Source organism: Cebidichthys violaceus, unplaced genomic scaffold, assembly GCF_023349555.1.
Source record: "Cebidichthys violaceus isolate CVI_PGR_0920_01 unplaced genomic scaffold, fCebVio1.0.p SCAF_24, whole genome shotgun sequence".
Lineage (NCBI taxonomy): Eukaryota > Metazoa > Chordata > Actinopteri > Perciformes > Stichaeidae > Cebidichthys > Cebidichthys violaceus.
The window spans coordinates 3,017,208-3,043,788 of record NW_027176417.1 but is presented as its reverse complement, the minus strand read 5'-3'; the positions used below and the strand labels follow the sequence as shown (position 1 = coordinate 3,043,788).

Genomic DNA, 26,581 nt, shown 5'->3' with positions numbered 1-26,581 from the left:
CCACTGTTATAGCGCTTGGAAGCGGTGAAGAGGGGTCATCTGCTGGCATTTTCACCCCCGGCAGATGGAGTTTCCAGTGCCAAAGAACTGCTGGCATGTTGCCCGCCTGGTCCTGAGTGGCTGCCATTATCACCATTATCATCTCCATCTTCTCGCCTCATTAGCGAGTGATCACTTTCTCCTACTCTCTTTCAATTTCCATTTCTTTTGTTTGCTCTTCTCTTGATTGGATTTCTGTGGATTTTTTTGTTTCTCTGTCTTATTCTCTCATAAACTCCTTTTTCTCTTGTTCTCCGCTTTTCCCACCATCCCTTCCCTTTTCTGACCCGTGCTACAGAATATCTGAATCCCATTGAGGAGAACCCGTTTGTCTCCCGACGTAAGAACGGCGAGGTCCACGCCTTGGATAACCCGGGCTACCACAGCACACCCAACAGCCAGCCCAAAGGAGAGGACGAGTACATCAACGAGCCGCTGTACCTCAACACCTTCCACAGCCCCGCCGATCTAGGCCTGGAAGTCCTGAGGAGAAATGGTCTGCCCCTCCCCACCCAGCCCCCTTCTTTAGGCTCCCACCTCCCGCTTACCATCCAGACCAGCCTGCCCCACTACCCCCTCCCCACTGGCCAGCCCTCTCCATCTGGCATGCCTTGCCACCATGGCCCACCGACCCACATCCTCCACGCCCACCACACCATCAAACCTGCAGGACAACCTGGCAATCCAGGTGGCGGCTCCGCCAGCCAGAGCCAAACAGGAACTACTGCCCAAGCCCAGGTGTGCCAGTCAGGCGCCCTGTCCACTTCGGCCACCATCGGGCACGGCAGCCTGCCAGCGTACCAGATCCACGCCACCATGAACCCCGCCAGCCTGCTGAAGCACGGACTGACGTCGGGTAAAGTCAGCGGGAAAAAGCTGAAGGTGACCTTTGACAATCCAGAGTACTGGCAGCACAGCTTGCCTCCGAAATCGTCGAACCAGACGGCCCCCGAGGGCGCCCAGGGCGGTTCCACCAACGCCAAGCTCTTCTACAAACAGAACGGACACATACGGCCGGCGGTAGCTGAAAATCCCGAATACATGTCTGAGTTCTCCCTGAAATCCGGTACCGTCCTGCCGCCTCCGCCCTACCGGCAGCGGAACACAGTGGTCTAAATCGTTCCTCAAACTGACAGCCCCGCCTCCCGCAACCCAGACATCCTCTCCGGTTTCATCGTTCCACACAGAGGGGAGCGGCCGCAACCAGAGGCCCCCCCCAAACTCTTTCCAAACAACGTGCCATCTGCTCTAGACCGTAGCGACACGGAGGTGGACCGAACCGAGCCAAGCAGACCCGGCTCAGACTCGCGTACCTTTCACTATATCCAATCCAGTCCATTTCTGTCCTGTAGATAGAGACTGCGCTCCATGTCAGCGTGAACAGTGAAGGTTATGGTAGTGGTTTTGGGCAAGCAGCGGACACATGACTTGTCACACAGCAGTGGACGTACTGTGGTGACCCGGCGTGGTGGACCGCAATGGCTTTCAACAAGATGCATTTGGCTTACGGGGACCTGAACTCACTGCCAGCCGCTGCGGTGTCAGATTCATGGGAGGAACAAGACGTTTTGTTATTTTTCCAATATAAAGGTCTGAGGGGTGAACAATACGCTTCTGAGGATTTCTGAAATAAGCGATCACAGTCTATTACATGTCAAGATATGTTGTGAAGTGAAGTGAAACAGCAAATGTGTACTGTGGAGGATAAAAGGACTAAACTGGTTTAGCGAAGACTTCCAGTAACATAACAGACGGAGCGCTGGAAGCCGATCAATCATACTCAATCTCTTTGCCTATAGGATTATACCCTACGTTCTCCCATTCTCCATCAAATATGTTAAACTCATCTCGTCTTTCTACTGTAACTGTGATACTGTGATGGCCAAAACTACAGTGTGCTACATTTTGTAGTTCGACCATGGACTGAAAAAACGCAACTGTTGTTTTTTTTAGGCGGACTGCCGTTTGCTTGGAAAAGCTGATCAAAAGCAGCTTTTTTTTTCCGAGCCAAAGGGGATAAGGGAATAAAACACTGTAAACATCTTTAAAAACACTGGTTGCAGTGCTGAGAAAATGGATTTGTATACACTGGTTTTCCCATTCAGACCTAACTTAGATGCGTAAAAGGGAGTCTTGCCACAAGAGTATAGATTCCTGTATCTGCTGAATAGTACGATAAGACCATCCATGAAGCAGCCGAACTAAAAATGGTGATTATAGAGACAGAGTGTGAGGCGAGAGAGCAAAAAGATTCTACAGAGAGGGGAGGGAAAGTTCATACAAGCCGCCTAATGAAGACCTCAAGGAATGAACAAGACAGCGCCAGCAGAGCACAGTAGAACCAGACTACTCTGTGTGTGTGTGTGTGTGTGTGTGTGTGTGTGTGTGTGTGTGTGTGTGTGTGTGTGTGTGTGTGTGTGTGTGTGTGTGTGTGTGTGTGTGTGTCTGTGTGTCTGTGTTTGTGTCAGTGTGAATGGAAGGAGCGTGTGTGTGTGTGCGAGCCAGGGATGTCTGTGGAATAAGAGATGCGGCAGCATTCGGTGAAGAGCCTCAGTAAGGCTGATCCGACCTCAAAGGTTTCCACCGTATGAAGGATCTGCTGAGTCACAGAAAGGGAAGCTTTTATGACTTTGTCACAGTTCAATTATAAGAATCAGGACTTTTGCTGGACCCTGATTCTCTCCATGGCAGCCGATGTAGACACGATACCGGTAAACGTGGGAAACGGACGCATTCCCTGTCATTTGTTCCGTCATGTATCCATTCATTAGTGGCACCTTGTAACTCAGGAGCCTGTTGCAAGCCTGACCACCCTGCAGTAATGATTTGTTTGGTTTGGTCTAAGGTGGCGAAGTGCACAATTTTAAACCATTACGTGATTTCATTTAGACAAAGGATGGAGACCACATCTGTGTTTACAGCGATGGTGCTGTCGGCTGCTTCAGTCCGGCACCAAATTGTGACACATTTTGAAGGACCTTAATGCCCAGAAGTCTGAACTGATGAACTACCAACCCGCCAACCTCGTCTGCTTGAAGCGATGTTTACAGCGAATACGTTTCGAGGCAAAGTCCTGCTCTTGTGATTACTGGGGAAACAAACCAGTACTCGCAAATTCTTCTTTGTTTCTTATTTTCTAGCGCAGCTGTAACTTTTTCCCACCACTGATTCAGTAGTCTGGTCGACTCTGCTCCTGAGCCATCGCGGCTTAGCGTCTTCTTCTTAGTCCAGAGTGACGCCGAGAGTCTCCCGATCACCGATAGAGCCCCGTTAACCCTCACTCCTGATGCCTCTGCAGGCAAACTGCCAGTCAATGCTGCTTAAAAGCGCCGCTGTTCCAGCCATTATTTCATCCCGCCGAGCCGTACAGGAGACCCGTGGGCGGGGAAAAAACACCACCGCGCTTGCCAAACTTCAAAGATCACGAATAAAATGTTGTAACGATGGTTTCGCCTCAGAGGTCCTCTTCCAAGAATCGCATTCGAGTTCAATCGATGTGAACAGAATCTTGTAGTTTCTGAACCTTTTAGCCTTTAAAAGTTGTTGTTTTTTTTCCATCCGTAATCTTTTATTAATGCGATGTAATTATTTAGTCATTCTGCCGTGGCCCAAGCAGCTTTTCTTATCTAGGATATTTATTTAGTGTTTCAGTGTCTGCTTCTGTGCGTGAAAGTGTAAGCCGTCCATGTTTGTCCTCCCCGTTGAGCGCTTTGATCGGAGAAATGATTCCCGCCCTTCGTTAGCGAGATGTTCGGCGTGTTTCTCTGGTCCTTCTCCTCCTCACAGAGCAGAAGTCAGAGGGAGTTCACGGACACCTTTTAGGAGCTGCTGACCAGCTTCAAGAATGTCCTGGCTTTGATTTGCTTCAAACACCGTTCATAATGCCGCTTTGATGATATCATGATTATTTGATGAAGGAGTATTTTGTATTCCCTTTTGGAGCTCTGATTCAATGAACTAGAGAAAGCATTTAATATCAACATGAAAGATTTATAGCGCGTTTGAGCTTGTTTATACTGAGCGATGGAAGCGTGTTTCAGAAGAATCGGTTTCTCTCGTTGGCCTAAATTAAACCGCAAACTCGAAATACGTTGTTTGAATCCAGACTAGATTAGACTGGAAGTCTGGCGAGACGACTGGCCTTGCGAGTTCTCGAGAACCGAAGACACTTTTAATTCAATGTCTCGAGAGTTCACTGCAAAAGCCTCTTTTTTTTCTTTTTTTTTCTATTAATCACAATTTGTTTTCTTTTCGTGGAAGCAATCAGTTTCCCTCTCTGCTGGCTAATATCTCATTTCAAACACATCTGGCCTTGGCGCTGGACCTCGTCACCTGCTGCGATGCGTCTCCGCCGTTAGAGACTGATCACTTTCTTTATTCCTACTTTTTAACCGTTTCCTCCGAAGCTGCAGAGGCATGTAGCCATGTTGTCATGTGTCGTCGTCAGCGGCTCCTTACACTACAGGCTGTGCTGGAGTCTGATGTATAGTACAGTATCACCTTGCATGGAACCCAAAGTGAGTGTTTTACTGCCCTCCACCTTTGTATCTCGACGTTGATGACAGTATTATCTTCAATTTTCATTCTTTTTTTACTGAATTCAGTAGCACAACCCTTATTTCTGACATCTTTCATGTGATATGTGTGTGTACAGTACCCTATATAGTCTTTTTATTGTTGAGTTATTTTCCATATTATCAAAAGACTTCACTCTGTAGGATTTCTTTCCCCGCTATGTCGTCGTTTCCTGCACACTTTTCAGCCGTTCGCATCTTAATTGCACAAATCATCGCTTTTCCTTTGAAATGATCGGATCGGATTAAAATGTACAGAATCTCTCAAGGTTTCCTCCGAAACTTCTCTAACACACTTCAACAACAAAATGTGAATAGTATTTTTATAAAGCACCGAAACGGCCGACGTGGTGAATCTGTAAATAAGGAGGTCGATGCTTTGAATTTATATGGTCTTCTCTTCGACTGCTGTCTCCTCCCGTTTAAGACGAGTTGTACAAAAAAGAGCCGTACATATTTGCTTTATGTAAGTGTAATTTTTGACTAATGGGACTTTGATTTTAAAAGTGCTTGTTGACCCTTTTTCTCATGTGAAACTCTTGTAAAGCCTTTTTTTGTTTTTGTTTTCAGAGCTTTGTGGCTGTCCTCACGTGATGTCTCAGTTTAGGTGAAGTGGTGATGGTGGGTTGGTGTGTGTGTGTGGGGGGGGAGGGGGGGGGGGGGTCTCTGTGTTTGCTTCCCCAATGCCTACCACACTTTAATTTATCTCCAGTAATGAGAACAAGCCAACAAATAGCTTCTTTGTCTCTCCCTCTTTCTAACTCTCATAAAACTGTGTCCTGGAAACGTCACTGAGCCACGTCTCCCCCTCCTCCTCCTCCTCCTCCTCTCTCCTGGACACAGCCTTCCTCTCTGATTGGTTTTGCATGCTTTCAGAGGAGACATAGTAGAGAGAAGGTAACTCCTCCTCGCCCCTTGTATCCAAGACGCATCACCGCTGACTGTCTCTCCGAGTTATTTGAAACCATACCCAAAGCTTTATATCATAGAAATACCGTTCCTCATGTTTGTTACATGAATCTGTCAAAAGTATATTTTTAATTTAATATAAATAAAGATTGATTCAGTATCTGTTGCGGTGGTTTTTCGTGGTGCTTTGCTTGTGTGTCTTCTCACGCTTGGGGGTTCCAAAAAGGGAAAGTCGTGGATGTTCTTTCACACACTTGAGAAAATGATTCTCAAAGTAAGTTTTGGAGAAGGATTATGAATCTGGGTAATTCAGCTCCATCAAGGACTTGAACCCCGGTTGGGATTCTGTGTCTTGCTCAAAGACACCTCAGCAGGGGAGCTTTTGGAGCCCTAAACCTACATTCCCTTTTGCCCCCCCCCCCCCCCCCGCTGCTCGTAAATAGAGCAGAAAACGAAAGGCTCTAACGTCCGCTCCAACCACTTTAATAATACAATTTAACAGATGCTGTCTTTAATTACGGCGAGGAGCTCTGCAGCTCCAGCCTGCTTGTTTTGACCCGACTTCCTAAGATCAACATTGCAGAAGTTGCACCGGAGGCGAGACTCCGTGTTCGCGCTTTCATGCTCAAAAGGACTCGCAGATGAAGACCAGCTGCAGCGAAACACTCCGCGGCGTCCTCCTCGCCTCCTCTGACGGCCCTCCTTTTTCGAGTGAGGCGAGTGTGTGGGTATAACATTTTGCTCTCGTTTTTCTCCTTGCCCCCTGCGCTGCGCTTAATCCGCTGTTTACCCAAGTGTCGGTTATGTAAACTGGCATAGGCAACATCGTTTGCTATGCAGCGCTCCTCCATCGCGTATACCCGGGCTTTCATTCCAATCATGAATAATACAGAGCTGTCCGATGGCAGAATATGAGCTTTCTGAAGTCACTGCTATTAATACTAATAAGGCGTTGGGGTGCTTTAAGTAAACACTGTTTATGAACAGAAATCCTCCTTTTTTTCCTTCTTAGTTTCCTCCGAGTGCCGAGGCTCAATTAGTGAAGCACATGGAGTTCCACCTCTGTGATGCAGAGAGGGGGCTTCTGATTCAAACTATTCCCCGCCAAAGTCTCAACCCATACAGCTCCACATCAACATCATCACGCCTGCTTCTATCCTGTCAAAAACACGGTTCCTATTTTCGCAAAATAAGATTGAATTGATGCTCAGTCGCTCCCTTCCCGAGGTTGAACTCGCATAATAGACAGATTATCTCCAACATTAAGGACTTTGCACATTATCGTCTTCAGCAGACAGCGGGGGGGGGGGGGGGGGGGGGGGGGCACTGTTAATTTGGCGGCTGCTGTATAACCATTTGTCATTGTGTTACAAGTCTCCTTTATAGCTGATCTTCCCGCCGCCGCCAGGAGATGAGCTTCAGCCTCGTCCTGGAGGCCTGTAGCAATTACACTTACAGCTGCCCCGCACCACCTGTGACATGGCTCCGTGACGGTGTTTAATTGCGGCGTGTCACCTTGACGGTTCTTACCCACGCACCCTCGCGCCCAAAGAAACAAGGCGAGCGTTTGAAATGGCTCCACGAGATTGACGATTCTTTCATATTGCAGAGTTTAGAGCTGCAGCTCCTTTTTTTTTTCTTTTCCTCCTCGGGACTTAAAAGCTCTGGAAATAGTTTCTAGAGAACTGAATTCATATCACCCATCGATTGCATGTAGAAAAAAAAAAGTTCTAAACATCTGAACTTTGCCAGATTGAAGCTGCGACAGCGTCTGTTTAATCTGCTGCTTTATTGCACTTCTCTTCATCATGTAATCGCTAATTTGACATCATTACTCCCAACATGCATCACTTCAGGCGGCATATTTGCATTCTAATAACATGAGAAATGCCCCCGGTGTGCCGTAATGTCCAATTAAATTGCGTCCATTATGTTGCTTCCATAATGTATTTAAAGGTATGACGCATGAATCACACTAATCTCCCACCGTGAGACTCTAGCTCTCAGATAATAAGTACATGTAGATGTTTCCACCTTTAAAAAGAACAATTTCGCCATTATGACTAATATCCCAGTAGAATATTGACACCTCATGGTTGGCTTTTTAATCTCCTCCTCCTTCATTTAACACCAAAGGGGCCAGATGTGATTCCTGTGACTGAGGTTGAGATGAATCTGAGCTGGTTATTAATAGAAATGTACAAACAGTGTGACATTTCATTCACCTCATTGATGCACCTTTTTTTTTCTTACAGCTTTAGATAAGAAGCCGAGTAAATCACGGAGTCATTATACATCAACAATCCTATCAAAGCGGTGCAGATACAGTTCATCAGTGACTCGCTGCACCTCTGCAGGTTGTTGAATCAAAAGCCTATTTTGTAATTGGAGTACACTTTTCTGATGGCAACTTTCTTTCCCCACCGGCGACGATTCAAAAGTTGTGGGGCGCACTATCTCCACACCCGAGGCTCGGACGACGGACCCAAAGGGACCTATCTGCAGCCAGCCAATGAACACACTGAGTCTAGTCTGTAGCTGAGGATTACCGAGGAGGAGGAGAAGACGAGAAGTTCCCGTGAGGCAACTTTTCCACACAGCATAGTAATCAGGGCTGAGGAGGCAGGAGAGTGAGGGGGAAGAGAGAGAACGGGCCGATCGGTCGGGCACAACAGCCTGAGGCAGCCTGTCGAGGGCAGAGAGATGCACAAAATCACCTCCGAGAGGCAGACAGAGGGAGGAGCAGGGGAGACTAAATTACTCCGATAACTAAAGATATCGCCGGATGCTCGAGTTTATAAAAATGTTTTTCAAAAGATTTTTGCACCACATTTAAGCTCGCTTCGGTGTAAAAAACCGAAGTATGTCCACGCTTCATTCTGTGCAAGATTACATAAGAAAGTGTTTGGCAGTATTCTTATGCTGAGTCACGCCACAAGCTGTTTACTCACGAAGATCCACGAGGCGAACATGACGGGAATGCAGAAAATATGCGCTCCGGTCTTGTTGCTGTGTGCATTGTGGCTGCGATGCACTCTGCAATAGTCAAGATATGTGCACACACACACTCGCAGTTATGCAGCTGCAAGTGTTCTTTTTAGTGAGGAGAGATATCTGGACTTTTCTCTCTTTATTCCTGCAGTGACCCTGAGACACACACACACACACACACACACACACACACACACCCCTCTGGCCTGAGGACAGAGATGGAGAGCTGTAATTTCCACCGGGCCCGCAAAGTCTTTCCATCACTCTAAACTCAATCTCCACCCTTTTGCTCTCGCGAAGCTAAACACGCTTGCAGAATTATCACATATACAGCCGTTATTTCCAAGCATGCACGGAGACAATCTCAGGAGAGGAATCTCTTTGCTTTTCTTAATTTAAAACTTTATTATCCTTTAAGTAAATGCAAAAAATCTGTTAGTTTTAGACGTGTAAGTGCACAGATTCACAACCCACGACCTGCTCACTCCATCATACGTCGCTGTGGATACCGGCATCAGCTAAATCTCCATCATGTAACGATGTCCGGAGACGTCCAGATGGTCCGTAGCAGCTCTGTAATCTGTCAAAAAGAAATGATGCTGAACAGTGGAAGAAATTAAGCAACTACAGGCAGAAAAGCATTTCTTCTCTTTACATGATGAGAAGCTGTTATAAGAGGAGGCCGGCCAAGACAATTAATTCATCTTAATAACAATTATTGCGATAAGCCCGGCTTTGTCGAAAGGCGGAGGAAACCTTCTTAGTTTTTGACCGAGCGAGGCTAACTTTTTCCACCCGTATCCTGTCTTTGTGCTAAGCTAAGCTAAGCTAACCACCTGCTGGCCCTAGCTTCATATTCAACCTACAGGCGTGACTTATTCCTTCATTACAGCGACCATGTCGGTCCCTGAGCATGTTCAGAACTATCGACTTACAAAGATATTACACAGTATTTTTTTGAGCACACGTTTCTCCTGTATCGGGTCAAATTTTCCGAGGTGTACCTTACCTCCATTTGGCCTAGGCCTCCGAGTGCATTTTGCACAACATTAAACAAGCAGCGAATCCCTTTAAAGGAGTGAAGAAACACCTCAGATGTTCCTGACACAGAAACACAAAGAAAGAGTCTCGCCCCCTTTGACTCCAACCAAATGATGCTGCCGAATGGAGCGTGATGGTTGCCTGCAGAGCGAGTCCTGCCAACGTTAGCAAAAGCACTGTAAGCAATAGTTACTTCTAAGTCCTGAAGAGCCATGTTTTAATTAATGTATCCACTGAAGGGCTTTTGATCTTCTTTTCCCTATACGTGGATCTCCACTTCGAGCATAAAAGTGGCCCGTTCTCCCACGTGTGTGTGTGTGTGTGTGTGTGTGTGTGTGTGTGTGTGTGTGTGTGTGTGTGTGTGTGTGTGTGTGTGTGTGTGTGTGTGTGTGTGTGTGTTCGAGGCTTTGTAAATGTGTCAGTGTGTTTGTCCTGCCCGGCTCCTGTGGTGACTGAGTGTCTCTAATTGAGTGTGCTGCTCACTCAGACAGGAGGTCTCAGACAGCGTTGACATTCAGGCAGTGCAAGGCCACCATTGGGGATGACAGCTGATCATTCTTCCAGCCAGCAGCCTAATTACAACAGAGATGGAAAGAGCGGAGGAGAGAGGCATAAACAGAGAGAGAGAGAGAGAGAGAGGCTTTTGGAACAACAAACAGGTTCCGGTTGCATCCAATCAAGCCTCCCGTCCTGCTGTTTTGTCCATTCATAATGCGTCTCCCCCCACCCCCCCCACCCCACGGTGGGTAGAAAAGCAGCCAACACCCCACTGCCTTCCTGCTCGCTGTCTGAGCTCCTGCGACCACACTGCCTTCCCACAACTCCCCAGCATCTTTTACAGCACTTTCCCCAATTATACCGTCGTTGCGAGCGCCTGTGTGTGATTCCATTGTCGCCCGAAAGCACGGAGAGACGTCAAGCTCTCTCTCTCTCTCTATCTCTCTCTCTCTCTCTCTCTCTCTCTCTCTCTCTCTCTCTCTCTCTCTCTCTCTCTCTCTCTCTGAGACACACAGACGTGCACACACACCTTTTTGATGTATGGGGTCAATCAGACTTCACTGGACAGTGTTGCGATAGCCTCAGGATATTAGCGAGCTCGCTCTCTGCTCACCCAGATGATGAACTCCTTTATGTGTCCACAGGCTTTTCGCAGGAGCAATAACAGCGTCTCTGGCCTTTCTCACCTTCGACTCGAGACGTGAGCAGTGTAGTCGGAGACTTCCCAGGAATCGGGGATGAAAAACAGCGAGGTGGGTCCCTTCTCTGAGTTTGATCACGCTGAGGTAGATGTGCTAGAACATGAATAATAGGGCCACATTTTCCATCGCTCTTACTCGCCAACGACAATGATGACATTTGTTGAAGTTCTGGTTTGTGAAGCACACTTGACCTGATGCGCCGGCCAGTTTGTTGGTCATTGGAAACTGTTTGGAGAAGGGCGGGCACTTTCAAACGATACTTGACAGGCGATTGGTGCGAACCAATCCGTCAATCAAACTCTTATCGAAGCCGGTCGGGAGAAAAGAGAAAACATCTTTTCCACAGAGAGAACCCTTCGCTCTTCTTTCAATTTCACACCATCAATACTCGCCTCCTCTGTCTTTATTATTGCGCAAACAGTTGTAGTGTAACTTCTATCCAAGTTAAGGATCTGAATACTAATAGAAATGGCCTGGACCCCTGGAGATGTTGTTTAAAAAGCATTGTTACTATTTTGTCCCAAAAATAGGAAAAAACAAAAGTTCCCTTTACTTTGCTGTAAGCCACTGCTTCACAGATCACACATCTGTTACACAGCGTGTTCACACACACACACACACACACACACACACACACACACACACACACTGACACACAAAAGCATTAATTAATTAAAAAGATGTAAGACACACACACACACATCTGCAGGACTCCACTTGAGATTCATGAGCATTTAATGAGTGTCTGTGACCTTGCCCACACCTCTCTTATTGTCACACGCAACACAGGAAGCTGCTGACTGTAGCATGACAGCCCGACAACTCTGTTTAGTGTGTGTGTGCCTGATCGCACGTCTCTATTTAAGAACAACACACACATACACACACACACAGAGTTCAGAGTTCATGCACATACGTCCGCGATTTGAAATGCAAGCGAAAGTCTGGCGTCTACATGTGTGTTTCTGTGTGCATGCTTGGCCGTTCAACGTGGTTGTCAAGTGCTCGAGCGGGCCAATCTCTCATCTGCCGTTCGCTCAGATCAACTGACGCGCAGCCAAACCGAACGGACATGAAGACGGAGCGGAGGGCATCACTATGCAGCTCAGCAGTGCAGTTTGTCCTGACCCTGTCTGGGGCCCTCTCCTCGCCGCTGATTCTAATGAGCTCCCCCGGGATTGGACTTAGGCGGCCAGCGTCCCAATGAGGCACCGACAGTGAGGGGGGGGGGTGTCAATACACTTGCACAAACATTGCACTAACCTCAGCGCGCAGCAGACACAGGGAGGTGTATCCGCTGCCCACTGTAAAATAGAGAAAAATTGATTTTTCGGCACGGATAGTCCGGATAGTTTTTCCATAAAGGTACCTGCACCCTTAGGATTCCTGGAAAAACTGCCCATCACTGTATATGTGGGCGAGCTTCACTGTCATGTTTTGACACTTTCCTGACAAACAAAGTTGTTCCTTCAGAGAATTTCAGTCTGGAATCGGTTAAACAGTAACTCTACCGACTGCTATTTGGTGCTGAGCAGGTTGTGTACAGTTGAAAACAGCGGTAGTATTAGTATTGATCACAGATGCTTTAAGTAGCAAATATTCACTAAATACCAGTCATACCGTAGTCCTTCTTCACTCAACTAGCCGTAATTTAAGCATCCGCTGCTCCCGTTGAGGTTGAAGTCACATGACAACTTGTAAACACATCCTTGCACGAGAACTGAACCAAGGTGAATTTTGACCTATAAAATTGCCTTTAAAATCCGTGCTGAATTAAAACCAGAGAGAAGAAGTCGTACTCATCCCGTCAAAACAGACAGAAACAAGAAAAAAGTTTTTGTGTTTTTACACTCGAGAAGTACAACTCTCTGGAGTCAAATTAGTTCCCCGTGAACTTGCAGCCACCTCGGCTCCAAACAAGTCCTGTTCTGTCTTTGCAAGTGACACAAAACCCTTATTTGCCTGCAATTTCCCTCATTGGTATCAAAGGTTAAATGGTAAGAGAGCTGATCAGGTATTGTCTGTGCTAGACGAGCTCATTAATGTGTCACAATTCATTATCAGAGCCTTGTCCTCACCTTGTCAGGTGGCTAATGGGAATATCAATCATAGGCGTCCCCATCACGACCCTTCTCACATCTCCGCCGCTCATCTTGCCTCTCTTGACTTCTCATCCCGAAATACCACCCGGCCTGAACAGATCTGTCTGGAACAAATGTCAAACACAATTCGACTCAGGAGTAAACACCCGCAAACATGGCTGCCATACAGAGTGAGATTCTTCTCTCTGTGTAGCCGAGGCGTCGCCGGCGCTGCTGTTTTTTACAGATGTTTCCAGCTGTTGTATTCAGATACAGTGTGTTCATTGTGACAAGGTGATGAGCCTTTGTGGACAAAAGGAAATAATGAGATTTTATTGTTGCCTGTAGGGAAGATGAAGTGCTTGCAGCAACGAAGGCGATAGGAATTTATAAGTAGGAAACCAAATATAAGTATGGGAATAAACTAAGCAACAGAAATAGAAAAAAATAAATACGGCAAGTATGAAAAAAAAGCTGTTTTAAAAATTTGTATATATCTGCATGGACGTTTAATTTGAATACAAATTTAGTTTTGATTTATTTAAATGTTTTGATTTAATTTAAAATGTAACTGAATACGTTTGATACATTGATTTAATGAATTATTTCTTTAATTTTTATTTTAAATCAGATTTTTTTTTCCATTTTTAATTGTATATATAAATATATATATATATATATAATATGTGTTATATATATATAACAAATATTTTGTATTTGTTATGTTTATTTATTTTTCTACAATTTTGCTTTTTTTTACATTTTGACTTTATAATTAAGTAAAAATTTAATTTAAGCAAATTATTAAATATATATATATATATATATATATATATATATTCATACCGTGTTATTTCATGTTATTTTTTATTTGACTGCTCTGAGTCATTTGACTCCAAATACTACACATATTTAATAATGTTCTTCATCAAAATACCTGCAACACAAGCTAATCAACCACAATTGCTCCGCGCCCAAGCAGTCCTGAGGTTTAATCGGCCCACATAGGTGAAGACACTTGTGTGGATGGACTGACGGTCTTTCTTATAGACAGGAGACTGAGCTGAGCGTCTCTACGGACAAAAGCACCAAACACACCTCGCACGCTGTGCTGCTACACTTTATGTAATCTTAAAATCAGTTTGATTGGGTTATGAATCCATTAAACAAACATAATGTAAAATCAATGGTAAAAGTTAAAGGGTATCAACGAGAAAGCTCCTGCTGATTTGTGGTATTTACAATAAATGCTCCAGAGGCAGCTACTTCATCTGTAATTAGTTAAAGTAGGTCATTAGATAGATAGATAGTAACTTTATTGATCCCGCGAGGGGAAATTATTTCGTTACAAGCAGCATTATCACAGCAAACATACAGTCGCGATGCATTAAATCCATTATGCATCGATGCAGTCAAATAAAGGACGTCAGTAAAACATCTTTCGGCCCTGCTGGCTCATTGTAACGTCTCAACCTCCGTGATGTAAAGAGAGAGGAGGCCGTTGTGAGTGGAGGAAGTATAATGTGGAGAGAATGACACAAAGCATTTCTTCTCTGCTTTCTTCTCCTCCTCCACCTTTTTTTTTTTTTGTCTCGGGTTGATCTAGAGCCAAGGGTTGAGAGGAGTTCATCGACTCGGACAGCTCGATAGCGGGCGTTGCCTCCGAAGCTCCTCGCTCTCAAATTGCCTGTAATTTCATTTTTGTGTGTAAATATGTGTTTCTTGTCAGGTGCGTGGCGGGCGAGAAGAAAAACAGGCACGCAGACAGCTCTGACAAGCAATTACACCGCGGCTTGTTCGGGAGGCAGGTCAGGATGAGCTCCGGTAGGCTGGCTGGGGGAGAAGATTGAATACTCCAGAGGCGGGAGAGGAAAATGGCCAGAGGGAGAACGCTGGTGAGACAACCACAGGCACAACACGGGTTGTGTTTCTTATTCCAATGCGTGTGTTGTTGATTGAGCGCGGCTGGAGTGATGGAAGGAATTTATTTGCTGCAAATCAGGCAAAACGAACCCACAACACAACACCTTGTTTGTTTGAGACGCTGCGGTTAGACGGCGCGTCGCAACATTAGAGGTCCACGGTTTGAATCCTGTTTCGTCTTGGCAATACTCTCGTGGTTAGAATTGGCATCTCTTACTAAGCCTTGGATCTTAGACTGTGGCCTAATTGAAGGAGAGCTTTTGTATAATTAAATATAGCTTAAAATGTCATGATTTGAATAACTAAATCTGTGTATGATTGCACAGTAATGCTTCTGATCTGCCACCTCTATGTTGTGCAGCCCCTGTTTGTTTGCCCCAATGTACAGACGTCAGCTGTAAGCCAGCTACAGTTCATCTCGTGACTCTGTGTCATTGTGTCTGAAACACGCTGTCGTTTTTTTTTTTGCAGTGCTGATGCAGCGTCTGCTGCACACAGCCTCTGCAAAGTGCAGCGTGTGTTTAATTCAGACACAACAGCGGCGTTCAATAAAAGAAAATCCTCCATCCGACCGTTCTCTCGACCATAAAAAAAAACAGAAACAGCAGTTTGTTCCTCAGGTCTGCTGTACGGCGTGGCGTTACGCCAAGGCCGCGACCCTCGCCGCCACCCCGTCGTCGAAGCTGGCGCCGCAGCAGTGCGGCAGACTATGCTGACGGTGGCTACATGTGACACGTGACCTTCCCGCGGCGCGCACATATGCGGATGTCCGAGGAAGCGACTGACAGATGGGCGGCCCGGCCCGGCGCTTCCCCGGCCGTGAACCGGGAAGTCTCGCCCTCCGGGGGGGGGGTGGAGTCCCACGGCGGCGTCAGGCGGCTCTGAGGGAGTGGGTACAGTTGGTCCGTTCAGCGACGTTCCATTAACTTGATTAATGGTGTAATTAATGCCAATAAACACTCCTAGGAGATAAGACACGGAGAGGAAGAGGGGCAGTAGAACCAGGCTAGCTCATGGTCAGTCAACTACAATGGTTCTTTTGTTCCTTAGGAACACAAAACCAAACCAGCCTATCGGTGATAACTGCCTTGCTCAAGGGTAAACTGGTAGTGATGAAGGAAAGTTCGATAACGTTGTCGGACTCAAGTCCTCCTGTATAGTATCGAAATCGATGCGACAGAACCAGAAATATCGTCTTTTATATCGCTCTCGTTCTTCTTCCTTGTCAAATCCTGGCACCCGCATTACCCAAAATGCAACTCGACTGGCACCAGTTCGGGTGTGTCGTGCGTGCATTGTTGGACCGGACATTTTGACCACGCTCTCGTCCCGACTCTGACGCTCCGCGCGGTTGCAGTAAACACGCGGTTAACGCTGTGCCTTCAAACAAAAACACTTATGTTCAGGTTTCTCGCTCGCTTTTATCGTTATGCCTGAGCTGAGAGATCAAATTGGATTTTCGAGACCAGTTTCCAGCTTTTGTAATTGGACTCTTGATGCGTTAAAAGGTATAAATGTTAAAGGGAATGCAGAGATAATCATCACGGGAAGGAAACACAACATGTATTTCCATCTTTCTGGAAAAAAAAAAAAAAGAAGATCTGACTGTGAAACAAATAGCCTCCACAAACGCTCCGGAGCAGCGCGTCTGGTGCCTCCTCTGCCATCTCCGATCGGCGCGTGGGCGTCTCGCCTGGGCCTCGCTTCCCTCTCTCCCCTCGTCTCCCTCTACAGATGTGGGCTGGGAGTGCGCCGGGGCCTTTGCTCTCCGGTTGAAAGAGGCACAAAAAAAAGAAAAAGAAAAGCCTTCATCCTCCTCCACGCTAGTCTGAAATGCGGCCAAGAGTTCGGCAGCCGCGACTCGCCCTGTGCAGCACTTACAAGCGGTTGAAAGGCTGCTTCCTGCTCCGTGACGCGGAACAGAAATGTGGCTTTCCCGGTAATTAGCGACAGAGGACGGTGAAATGAGTGGAATTGATTTTTTGCGAGGATCTGCATTGCATTATAATTACAAATTGATTGATATGTTATTGCTTGCTGTTGTTGGAGACCTTTCCCACAGCGTGAACTTCTCTCTCGCAGGTACTTTATTCTTTAACTCTGCACATCGTTCAGCTGTTAGCCTCATTTTGAACAGCGCCGTTGCTGTTGACTCGCTCTGCAACGCTGACATTTTATTTTAAAGCGAGGTCTTTCTCCCCTTTCCCAGGGACACGTGTATGAAATGGGACTCTCCTATATTGTTTTCATTGATTCTGTCATGGCAACCTTGTAACAGAGCCCTGCTTCATAATTGGATCGCTGCATTGGACACAATAAGCTCCAGCTCCTCGACAGAAGCCGGAGAGAGATGCAGGAAATGCACGTCTTTTCTTTCTTTTCTTTTCTTTCTTTTCTTTTCGCAAAAAGAGGTCAGCCTTCAGACAAAGAGCTGCATGAAACGTAGAGTAGAGGAACATCACGGTGCAGAGAAAGCTTGTGTGCACGCGTTCGTTTAAACCCGGGGAGTAGAGTTAATAGTTGAGTTTAATGATTCAGGATAAGACCTGCTTTCTTGTGTCTTTGGGCACATTGTATTCTGCGAGTGTTACGGAGGAACGCTAAATGCTCCCAACTTCGATTTATAATAATTGGCTGGTTTCAGAACCTGCCTGGAGACACGCGGACTTATCCGAGAAAAGACAAACGGCTGTCAGGACGTAAAACTGGTTTGTCACCCAGTCAATACAGAGGCTTTGTGATTTCAGCTTTTAGTGATGGACTCTGACAGTCAGAAGTCACGGTTTCACCGGATCCACATCTATTTGTTTTAGAGTATTTCCTTTGAGGCATGCAGAGCAGCGCCGACAGACAGCTCTGCTTTGTTTTAGTCGATCTCAAACCAAATGTGGCAGCGGTGGAATCCTTTCAAAGACAAGCAGGATTGTAAAGCTGAAAGCTGAAGCTCTGCATCCAGACTGAACTATCTTAACAAGTATTCAGTGAGGCTGTCACCCGTTTGTTAAAAATGTATAAAATCTGTCGCATTACAAAAACCTTCATGACAAAAGTCAGCTCCCTCCATTTTCTTGTTTCGGTTTCTGATTCAAAAGAGAAAAGTTGATCTTTTCATTAAGAATACATTCAAAAAGTTAGCGTAAGAAATGCTCCATGAGTTGTATTCGTCCTGACAGGAAGAAGATGAAAATTGCTTGTTTAGAAGAGGCAAAAGGAATTACCCAAAACAAGATGAAGCTTGACTCGAGCGGGATTAATATTTTAGGGAGAACTCTGTCTTCACAAGAATGCACAAACAGGTAATTTGTTCTGGAGGCTTTACAAGCAACAGACATGACAGACGGAGTCAAAATTACAATCGGCAGCGTTCTCTGCAATTATTACAAATCACTAGATGTCCGCAGCTCATATTGATCCCGCGCAGGAAGGAGTCGGAGTGGAATTGACGGCTGAAATGTGTGCTAACAGTTTTCAGATCGCGTTCTTCTGAAGCTCAGCAAAAGCCGAGGGGGTCTTAACCGCGCTAACGGGATCTCTCAGCTCTCCTGTTGAGTGGGAGCAAAAGGAAAACGGAGAGCCCAGCGGCACGACAGATAGCTTCTCACACCCTCGCTGAGCCCACTCAGTGACCGGTGCCATGCTGCCACTCTGGGCTCAGACACCGTGAGGCCAAATTCATTAGCGGGATCGGGGCTGGCCACGAGGAGGACCCAGCGTCTCCCGTGTCATTTCCCCTTTTTTTCCAGGGGAGCTTCGGTTCGTCACCCGAGTCGGCGGCGTCGTCGGCGTCGCCACGAGTGCCAAACCCGCACCGGTGACGGATCGCACGCGGCGTCGTGGTGAAGATCCACGAGCTACGAGTCGCTGACTCGGGAAATGAAACCACCTTGAGCTAAACCAACTGTGTGTGTAAACACTCTCTGTCGCCACACACCGCGACGAATCCGTACAGAGGACGCGGTCCTTCACGAGGGATTTTCAAACACCTCATTCTGTCACAGCGGGTGGGTTGTGGCGGTAAATGGATTGAGGCAAACAATTCACGGTAGGATAACCTTTTGCCGGCACGCTCTAACCTGGTTTCCGCCCGCATCTCAGCCTCTTATGTTTGGCCTTTTTTATACAAATCACATTAGAGTCCATTGGCCCCATTAGAGCATCGAGACATTGGAATGGACTACTAACAGACACTTCTTGTGTATTGAAATGGCCTTCACTACAGCTCTCTGAGAGAAAATCTGCAGGTCAGCGAATGCTCTTTGGAGAAAATCTCAGCCCCCGTTTGAAGCGACTCCAGGTTTCATTTCAAATAAACTCGTAAAGACGCAGAGATTCATTTTCGCTGTCTGGCAGGAATCGGAGACACTTCTCCCCTCCACATCTGGCATCGTCTGCTGTTTTTTTTGTTTTTTTTTAATGTTCGTAATCTTAAATTGGCACGGGATGAGCACAGTTGGTCAGCTCTATTTCCGTCCGGTCGGTCCTCCCGCCTGTTTATCTGCGTGTTCGAGAACAACTTAGTCCCCAGAAAGCGAGAGGAGCTGTAGCGATGTTCCTTATTACATATTCCCCCTGAAGAACTCCACACTGTGTTCACTGAAAACTCTGGCTCCAGAGACAGACTGACTGACTCTCGCTCTCTTACAAACAACATGACTCCTGGATTCCCAAACCTGAGCGGAATAGCAAGAAGGGAGGGAGATGCACATGATAGAATATGGTAGCATGGTTATCGTTGAGAGCATCTTGCATTTATTGTAAAATGTTGATAAAAAAGCTTTTCTGGAAAGTCGATATTCGCAAAGAAATCTTAACAAACACATCAGATGTAACAAGTTGTCACAGCCTCACCTCCACCAGCAGATTGGGAAAAATGGGATATTTTCTCAAATTACACAATGTTTCCCACCCAATAAGCCTCAGAGTAAATAATAATTTCCCCACATGCCTCTGTTTGGCTCGCACTGAAATCCGTCCTGTCTGAATGTAATGCAATATGCATTATCTATTCGCTCATAAGGGAACGGAGGGGTGGTTCGGAAGCTCAGGTCCAACAGCACCACCCTCTGACCGTCTGGAGGAACTGCAGGCGGTGTCCAGTCTCCGTGTATGAGTCATAAACCAAATTATGCATCCAGGATATGCGTAAGTATCAGTAATATCAGCGATGATTGAAAGTGTGGAGTGCGGAGGCTTCAGCTTGTCTGTCAAGCTGAAGAACTGGAAACATTACATCCCGTAATACTCAGATGTTGCAGGTTGTTTACTGCGGAGATAACGATGCACTCGCTAGAGAGCACGGGGTGAATATCATGTGTTTCCAGGAGCTAGAAGACACAAAAACACACACCAAGGAGGCAGTTTGACACTTCCCACTGAGCAAGTCTGACACATGTCCGCTCCCCGATCAGCCGGTAGCCCCAACAAACTCCTCCGACCCGTCTCCTGAGAGTCCGCTTGAAAACCTTCAAAAAAAAAAGAAGAAAATTCACCCCAGCAACATCATGTCAAGAGTTCCTCCGTGCTCTCCCTCCGTGCACCAGAGACATGCATGTACACACACACACACACACACACACACACACACATCTGCACACTCCTGTCTGTCACCGCTCACCGCGAGGGTTGCCACAGACATGCGCTGACATCACAATTAAACCGAGAACGTCCAGGCACTGCACGGTCATCCATCACATGCACCCCACCCCCGATCACACACACACACACACACACACACACACACACACACACACACACACACAGAGAGAGAGAGTGTCTTCCTGCATGCTAAGAGGGAGCTATGCCTCTCATGCCAGCAGCTCCACAAAAGCATTTTGATTGGGGTGTGGAAATAAATTTTCAGCCTCAATTGGGCAGCGGCCTACGTATTTCTGCTCCTCTTGAGTGGATTTTCCAGCGAGATAAAAGAACAATATGCCTCTCTCCCTTCTCCATCTCTTCGCCCCTTCTGTTCTGAAAAAGACCAATATTATCACTATCGTACGCTTCCCCTGCTAATACCCCCCAGTGAGTACTCAGTCATGCCACAGAGGTGCAGATAATTTCCCGAGTATCAAGGAAGATGCCCTCTCAGGGGCCCCTGGCACTCTGCAGGCGTGCGGCCCCGTGCTTTTGATCTCATCAAGCGAGCACGTCCGCCTCCATTAGTCTCTGGCATTGTGCTCGAAATTGCTCTGACTTGTCGGGTGATTACCTCAAATGAACAATTAGGCGGCTGGCTGTCACAATAACTTGCTCCCCGTCTGTGAATTGCCTCGCCGGTTTTAACGGCCGCCGCCGCCTCCATCAAGGTGCTCCAAATAAATGATCCATTCCGGAGGGGAAATGTCAGCTCATAGCCCTCCATAATGAATCGGTGCGCAGCATCTAGTCCTGTACACTGTAATGGGATGATGGAGGAGATAACGCCGCCGTCGGACAATGAATACGTTGGCAGAGGAAGTTCCTATTGAGGAGATCGGTTCATGGAGAAAGCGGGGTTTTTTTTGGTTGTAAAAAGCAGATTAGAGCGGAAGTTATGTCACATGCAGCAGATTCTTTAGGAGAGTTTGGATGGAATTTAATGCGTCACAGTATACAGAATGTGTACAACCTATTGTTTTTCACACGTATAGTAGAAATGTGTTCGTAAATAGCCTCTCTGTTGCAGCTCCAGATCACTTCTGCTCTTCTTCTTCTTTATCAGATTCATTTTTGACAACAAATCAAAAATGTATTTTCGCTCATGGAAGCTCGTGTCGGCCTGCTAAAGCAGTGAGCAGCCTGTGGTGAAACACATCGGTTGAAGAGTTGCATCAACTGCTGAAGATTCAGTGATACGAGTCACCCGGTGTGCAGTCGTTCACTTTTGATTCCACGTAGAGCTGAAGATCGTTTGAGTATTATTCTCAGGACTCTCAGACTTTTCTCTTCTTGTAGCTTCATCTTGAGAGGCACAGCTACAAAGAACAATCTGCTTGAGCTGTTTGTTTGTACTCGTAGTTCTATATTCACCCCTGTGTTTCTCCGCGCCCTCCCCGATCCCCCAGCCATGTATTGGGAGCAAAATCCGATCTGCTCCGATTGGTCTCGGCCACGGTCGGCAAGTCATCAGAACGCGGCGGCGGCGGCCATCGGTTCCGGCCGCGTCTCCGTGAGGCGTCTGCCGACCTCTCCGGCAGGTTGAGGAGAGCCCCCTCGCAACGGAAATCCTGCATCAGTGGCGACCAGATTACCGATCAGAGCGTGACCGATGTCAGAAAGCGCGGAGCGGAGTAATGCGGCCTAATGGCGAGACAAGCCAGGGACTCTTTAATGGTAATGAATACACAATGTGAGCCCAAGGCGGGATGAAGTCGTGACCAGACTGGTGAGGAGGGCGAAGATAACCACGGTGTGTGTGTGTGTGTGTGTGTGTGTGTGTGTGTGTGTGTGTGTGTGTGTGTGTGTGTGTGTGTGTGGGGGAAAGGAGAGATGCCTTACGCAGTGAATCCTTCTCTGGTGTATCGGCTGTATGCGCTGCCAATAAAACCACACGCCTTTTTTTATGACTGTTGAACATTTACATAGAAGGTATTTAGGGTATTTCGAATGTGTGTTTCTGATTTTCTTGCTTTCCAGGCTCCCACTGGTTTGCAGTCATGTCTCTAAATCAATTTCCAAACACACACACACACACACACAGTTTTCACACAATATGCAAATCAAAAGAAACCACCGGGGAATTACTGAAAACAAATTGACAAGTTTCGAACACGGTGATAAGCTTTGGATAACGCTCCACAGTAGTGTAAACTACTTAAGACCTTGAATAAAATGTACCTTTTTAAATCAAGCTCAATCAAACCTGTCGGTTTGAACGTATAAAGTTTGTTGAAATAGCTTTTCAGGTAAACAGAGAGAAGCACTGCGGGAGGTAGAGATGTGGAGAGGCTGTGTTTCTCATTTACCGTCTCCTGTCTGTTGCCTCTCCTCTGCCCATGTGATGATCACCAGCCTGTGTGCGCAGCGCCAATAAAAACCCGAATTAAACACGATCGTCCTCGTGTCCTCCTGTGGAAGCCGGTCCCTCCGAGGCCGACTGTCAGTGGCTTCCTCGGTCTTTAACCGCCTCTCCATTCACTTATCTCCGGGCCATTCGGGGGTCCACACCGATCCTTGCTGGCATTTCTATTAGCGAGCTTGATTGCGGCCATCGGAGTGAAGCCGGTGGACGTGTAGGGAAGTCACGGCAGCGCTGGAGAGGGGAGAAAGAAACAGAAAAGAAATAGTATGTCCAGAATACTTTTCAGCGGTGGCACTGTCTGAATGAAGACCTGTATGTCGCTTGTAGTTACGCTGCTGTGTGTGTTGTAAACAGCAAGAAGAAGTTCCACCAGGAGAAAGACGGAAAAACGAATGAGAAGTCAGGAGCGATACAAATCTAAATATATTCATAGTAGGTTAGGTAAGATGCTCATCAGACTTTTGACCGCTCTGTGGACGGCGAGGTCGCCCGTTCCACTTTGGTTCAGACTGAAATATCTCATCTTCTGGATGTCGTTACAGCCAAGAAGCTGAGATGAAGGACTTATTTATCCATACATTTATGTTAAATAATCATAACACAAGCAGGTGTCTTTGTCTCACCACTACTATATTTACTTGCTGCTGCTCTGACACAATTGTCTCACCTCTTTATCTTTCTATCACTCCCACAAGCTCTCGCCGTCATTTAAACCACTGTGGAAGGTGGATTCTGATAAGATAGTGAACACAGAGGGGATATCGTGTGGAAACGAGATGGACTCCAGATAGACTTAAAACATACAGATCTCCCACAAGTCTCCGGTTGCCTTAGGAAATCCATTATTTGGATGATTACCTCCTGCTCGTGAAGCAAGGCACCGCGGCGAGCGCCACCGGCGGCAGTCAAAGCGGACTCGCATTAGAATGCAGCTCGGAGCTCGCACAGTCTATTGGATCCTATCAGGAGGTGAAATCTCTCAGGCAAATTGATCTGTTTCAACACACCTCCCTAGATTACGCTCTACAATAGATTAGAGGACTGTGTGTGTGTGTGTGTGTGTGTGTGTGGGGGGGGGGGGGGGGCAGGTGTTTCTCTTTTGTCAGCAGAACAGTGAGCCGGTGGAATCTTCCCGTCTGCTAGTTGATGCTTTAGTCTCACTGTTAAAATCATAAAAACCCATTTGGTTTTTTTATTGAATTCACTCATATTCAATATTTAAGGTATTAAAATATGCCGCTCGCTCCGGCCTTAATTGTCTTTGATCCGTCCATTTAACTCAAAGAAGTAAAATGAAGCTGGAAATGAACAAAATATAGTGAGCTTATAAAGTTGCTTTTTAAGCGTTTTTCTAAGTGCCGTGTATAAATTAGAATATAAAATGACAAAACTTTTGGATATTAAAGATGTTAGAGATGATGTCACTTTGAGTCAGGGTTGGGACCCCCCCCCCCCCCACACACACACACACACACACACACACACACACACACACACACACAGAGCACCAAGACAAATCTGCGTTAATGTCTGTTGTGTGTTTAGTCAAACATTCGTCTGATTTCAGCGGATCTTCTTGTGACCTACTGGATCATTTGACCTCTTACAGTCTGCAGCGTGATGATGTGAACTATATTGAATGTACACAGTTTCCTTCAATTTGTTCTCCCGCATAGTAAAGGCAGTGTCTTTCCTCTATTTTTTTATTATTATAATTTTCACCTTCCATCTATGTACATGCTCAATTAGCCAGCGTCTTTCTCCTGCATTTTAAAGCCGTAGTTTACTGCCGGCCCGCTCGCTCAGCCTTGTGATTCACAGAACATGATGAGGTGGAGGCTCAGACCCGGCCAAAAAATCTATGGCTCTGAAAATGGATGTCCTATATTTGAGCCACTTGAAGGGTGCGCTTGATTTAACCAGCCAGAAAACTTTAACTACCTCGAGTTATTCATGCCCCGAACCTTTAGTAGCCCTTATGTCAAGGTACTTTTTCCACCGTAAAATTCCATTTGGTGTAAAACCCCGGCTTCCCTTGAGAGAGATGTTGAGCACCATCGACTTTTTCTGACCCGCTTCCATTTTTTTACATTTTTTTTTTCCTCAAGCTGTCTTAATTTGGAGTCATTGCTTGTGAGCATGACTAATAATGTCTTTTACTTAACTGTGGAGGAGAGATAAGTAGAAGAGCATCTGAAATCAATGGAGGAGGATTAAGGAGAACCCTGGGGCTTCCAACTTCTCCATTCAGGCTCCTGAAACCAACACATGCTGCTCCTCAGAACCCCGAACCCGGGCTGCACCCCCTTAAAAAGAACACAAAGGCACAATTACTGTGCTTATTAATGCAATCTCTTTACATTTGGACGGTTCATCATCAACGCCTGGAGCCGTCCGCTTTGTTTATTGGATGATTTAATTGGAATATTATTTGGATTTTTATTATTTGGTGTTGCTGTTTCGAATGCGAAAGGGGGGGGGGGGGGGGAACACAGGTGGGACCTTTACAGCTGACATTTCACTTTCAATTAATATATACGCTGCGTATCATCCGAGGACTTTGAAACTGTGCCGTCTCGGAGATGCTGGGGGAATTATGGAAATGCAACCTCAGCAAGGAATTGACTGCCCTCAGCTAGGAAATTACGCTGCGACGAAAATAATTAAAAACCATGTCTGATTTAAATACATGCCTCTGCACTCTAAAATACCCCTCAGACCCCTCGGTGGGAGTCTGGAATATGCCGCCTCTACAGGTTTTGAAGTGACACCACCCCGCAGGCATGTGCGCCTATATATATATATATATATATATATATACATATATATATCGCAACAATGATTGGACCTGCCTTTGAAACGTGTAATAGAGATGAAAATAAGACGCAACCCTTTACGCACAATCAAAGCCTTGATGTGTGTGTGTGTGTGTGTGTGTGTGTGTGTGTGTGTGTGTGTGTGTGTGTGTGTGTGTGTGGCAAAGTACAGTGTGGATCCAAGAGAGGGGGAGCAAAGAGGTGAAATAAGCAATGACGATAGAATAAAAGGAAAATGGTGTGTGTGTCCACGTACAGTACGCACATATTTCACTCCGCTCTCTTGCTTGTAAGCATCTTCCACACATGCATGCACACACTTCTAGCCGGCATTGGGTAACTGGCCTATTATATGGCAGTGATGCGGCTCGGCCACTGTCCCAGGCCTCACTGACAACAGTCTTAACGTATAGGGCCTCGTGCTCTCTGCGCCGGGATTCAATTAGGATGCCGAGACAGTAGGGTCTGCCTGGAATGGGACGGAGGAGTTAGAGCCCTGTCATATGGGCCCAGTGGGGCGGCGAGCCTCCACTCTGTCTGCCTAATGCTGGTGTCACAGCCGCAGGGAGAAGCACACCGCCTATAGGGCTCCCACTGACTCAACTAACTCACTTTATTTGTTTTGTTTATTCTGTCTCTTTTTACCTCGGAAGACTTTTATTTAAAAACAGCATTTTGTCAGCCACGGGTTGCAGATTCATGCTCTTTGCCTGAAGTTCACTTTCCAGCCTATACGGGAGGAGGGACTTTATCGGCAAACATGTCAAAATGTTGCTCTTTTTTTTTTAGCTTTGCTTGCGTGGTCTGTTAATAATTGAGTACCATACAGAAAATATAAAATATCACAATATGAGGGATAGGAACGTATGAAAAACAAGAAGCCAAACAGATGAGTGATCTCCTCAAACAGCCCGGCACTGTAGTCTTCACCAAACATGCAACAAACAGGAGGAAATAGTGCGTTTGATGGGGGGAAAAAAATCCACATGCAGTGCACTCCTGAGTA

The 26,581-nt window shown here is 46.4% G+C and overlaps 1 protein-coding gene across 4 annotated transcripts in view; it reads left to right on the top strand.

The window, feature by feature from the left end:
- The window catches only part of LOC137879205 (receptor tyrosine-protein kinase erbB-4-like), a 194,179-nt gene extending 179,454 nt beyond the window's left edge, over positions 1-14,725 (top strand). For 3 of the 4 annotated variants that reach the window (XM_068719870.1, XM_068719871.1, XM_068719869.1), the window contains exon 27: positions 338-5,682. In XM_068719870.1, the coding sequence (XP_068575971.1) occupies positions 338-1,155 (818 nt within the window). In that variant the 3' untranslated portion in view covers positions 1,156-5,682. Of the gene's footprint in view, positions 1-337; positions 5,683-10,696; positions 10,805-14,563 lie in introns of those variants that run through there. The other variant, XR_011103711.1, reaches the window with a different exon arrangement.
- The last annotated feature ends 11,856 nt before the right edge of the window (positions 14,726-26,581 follow it).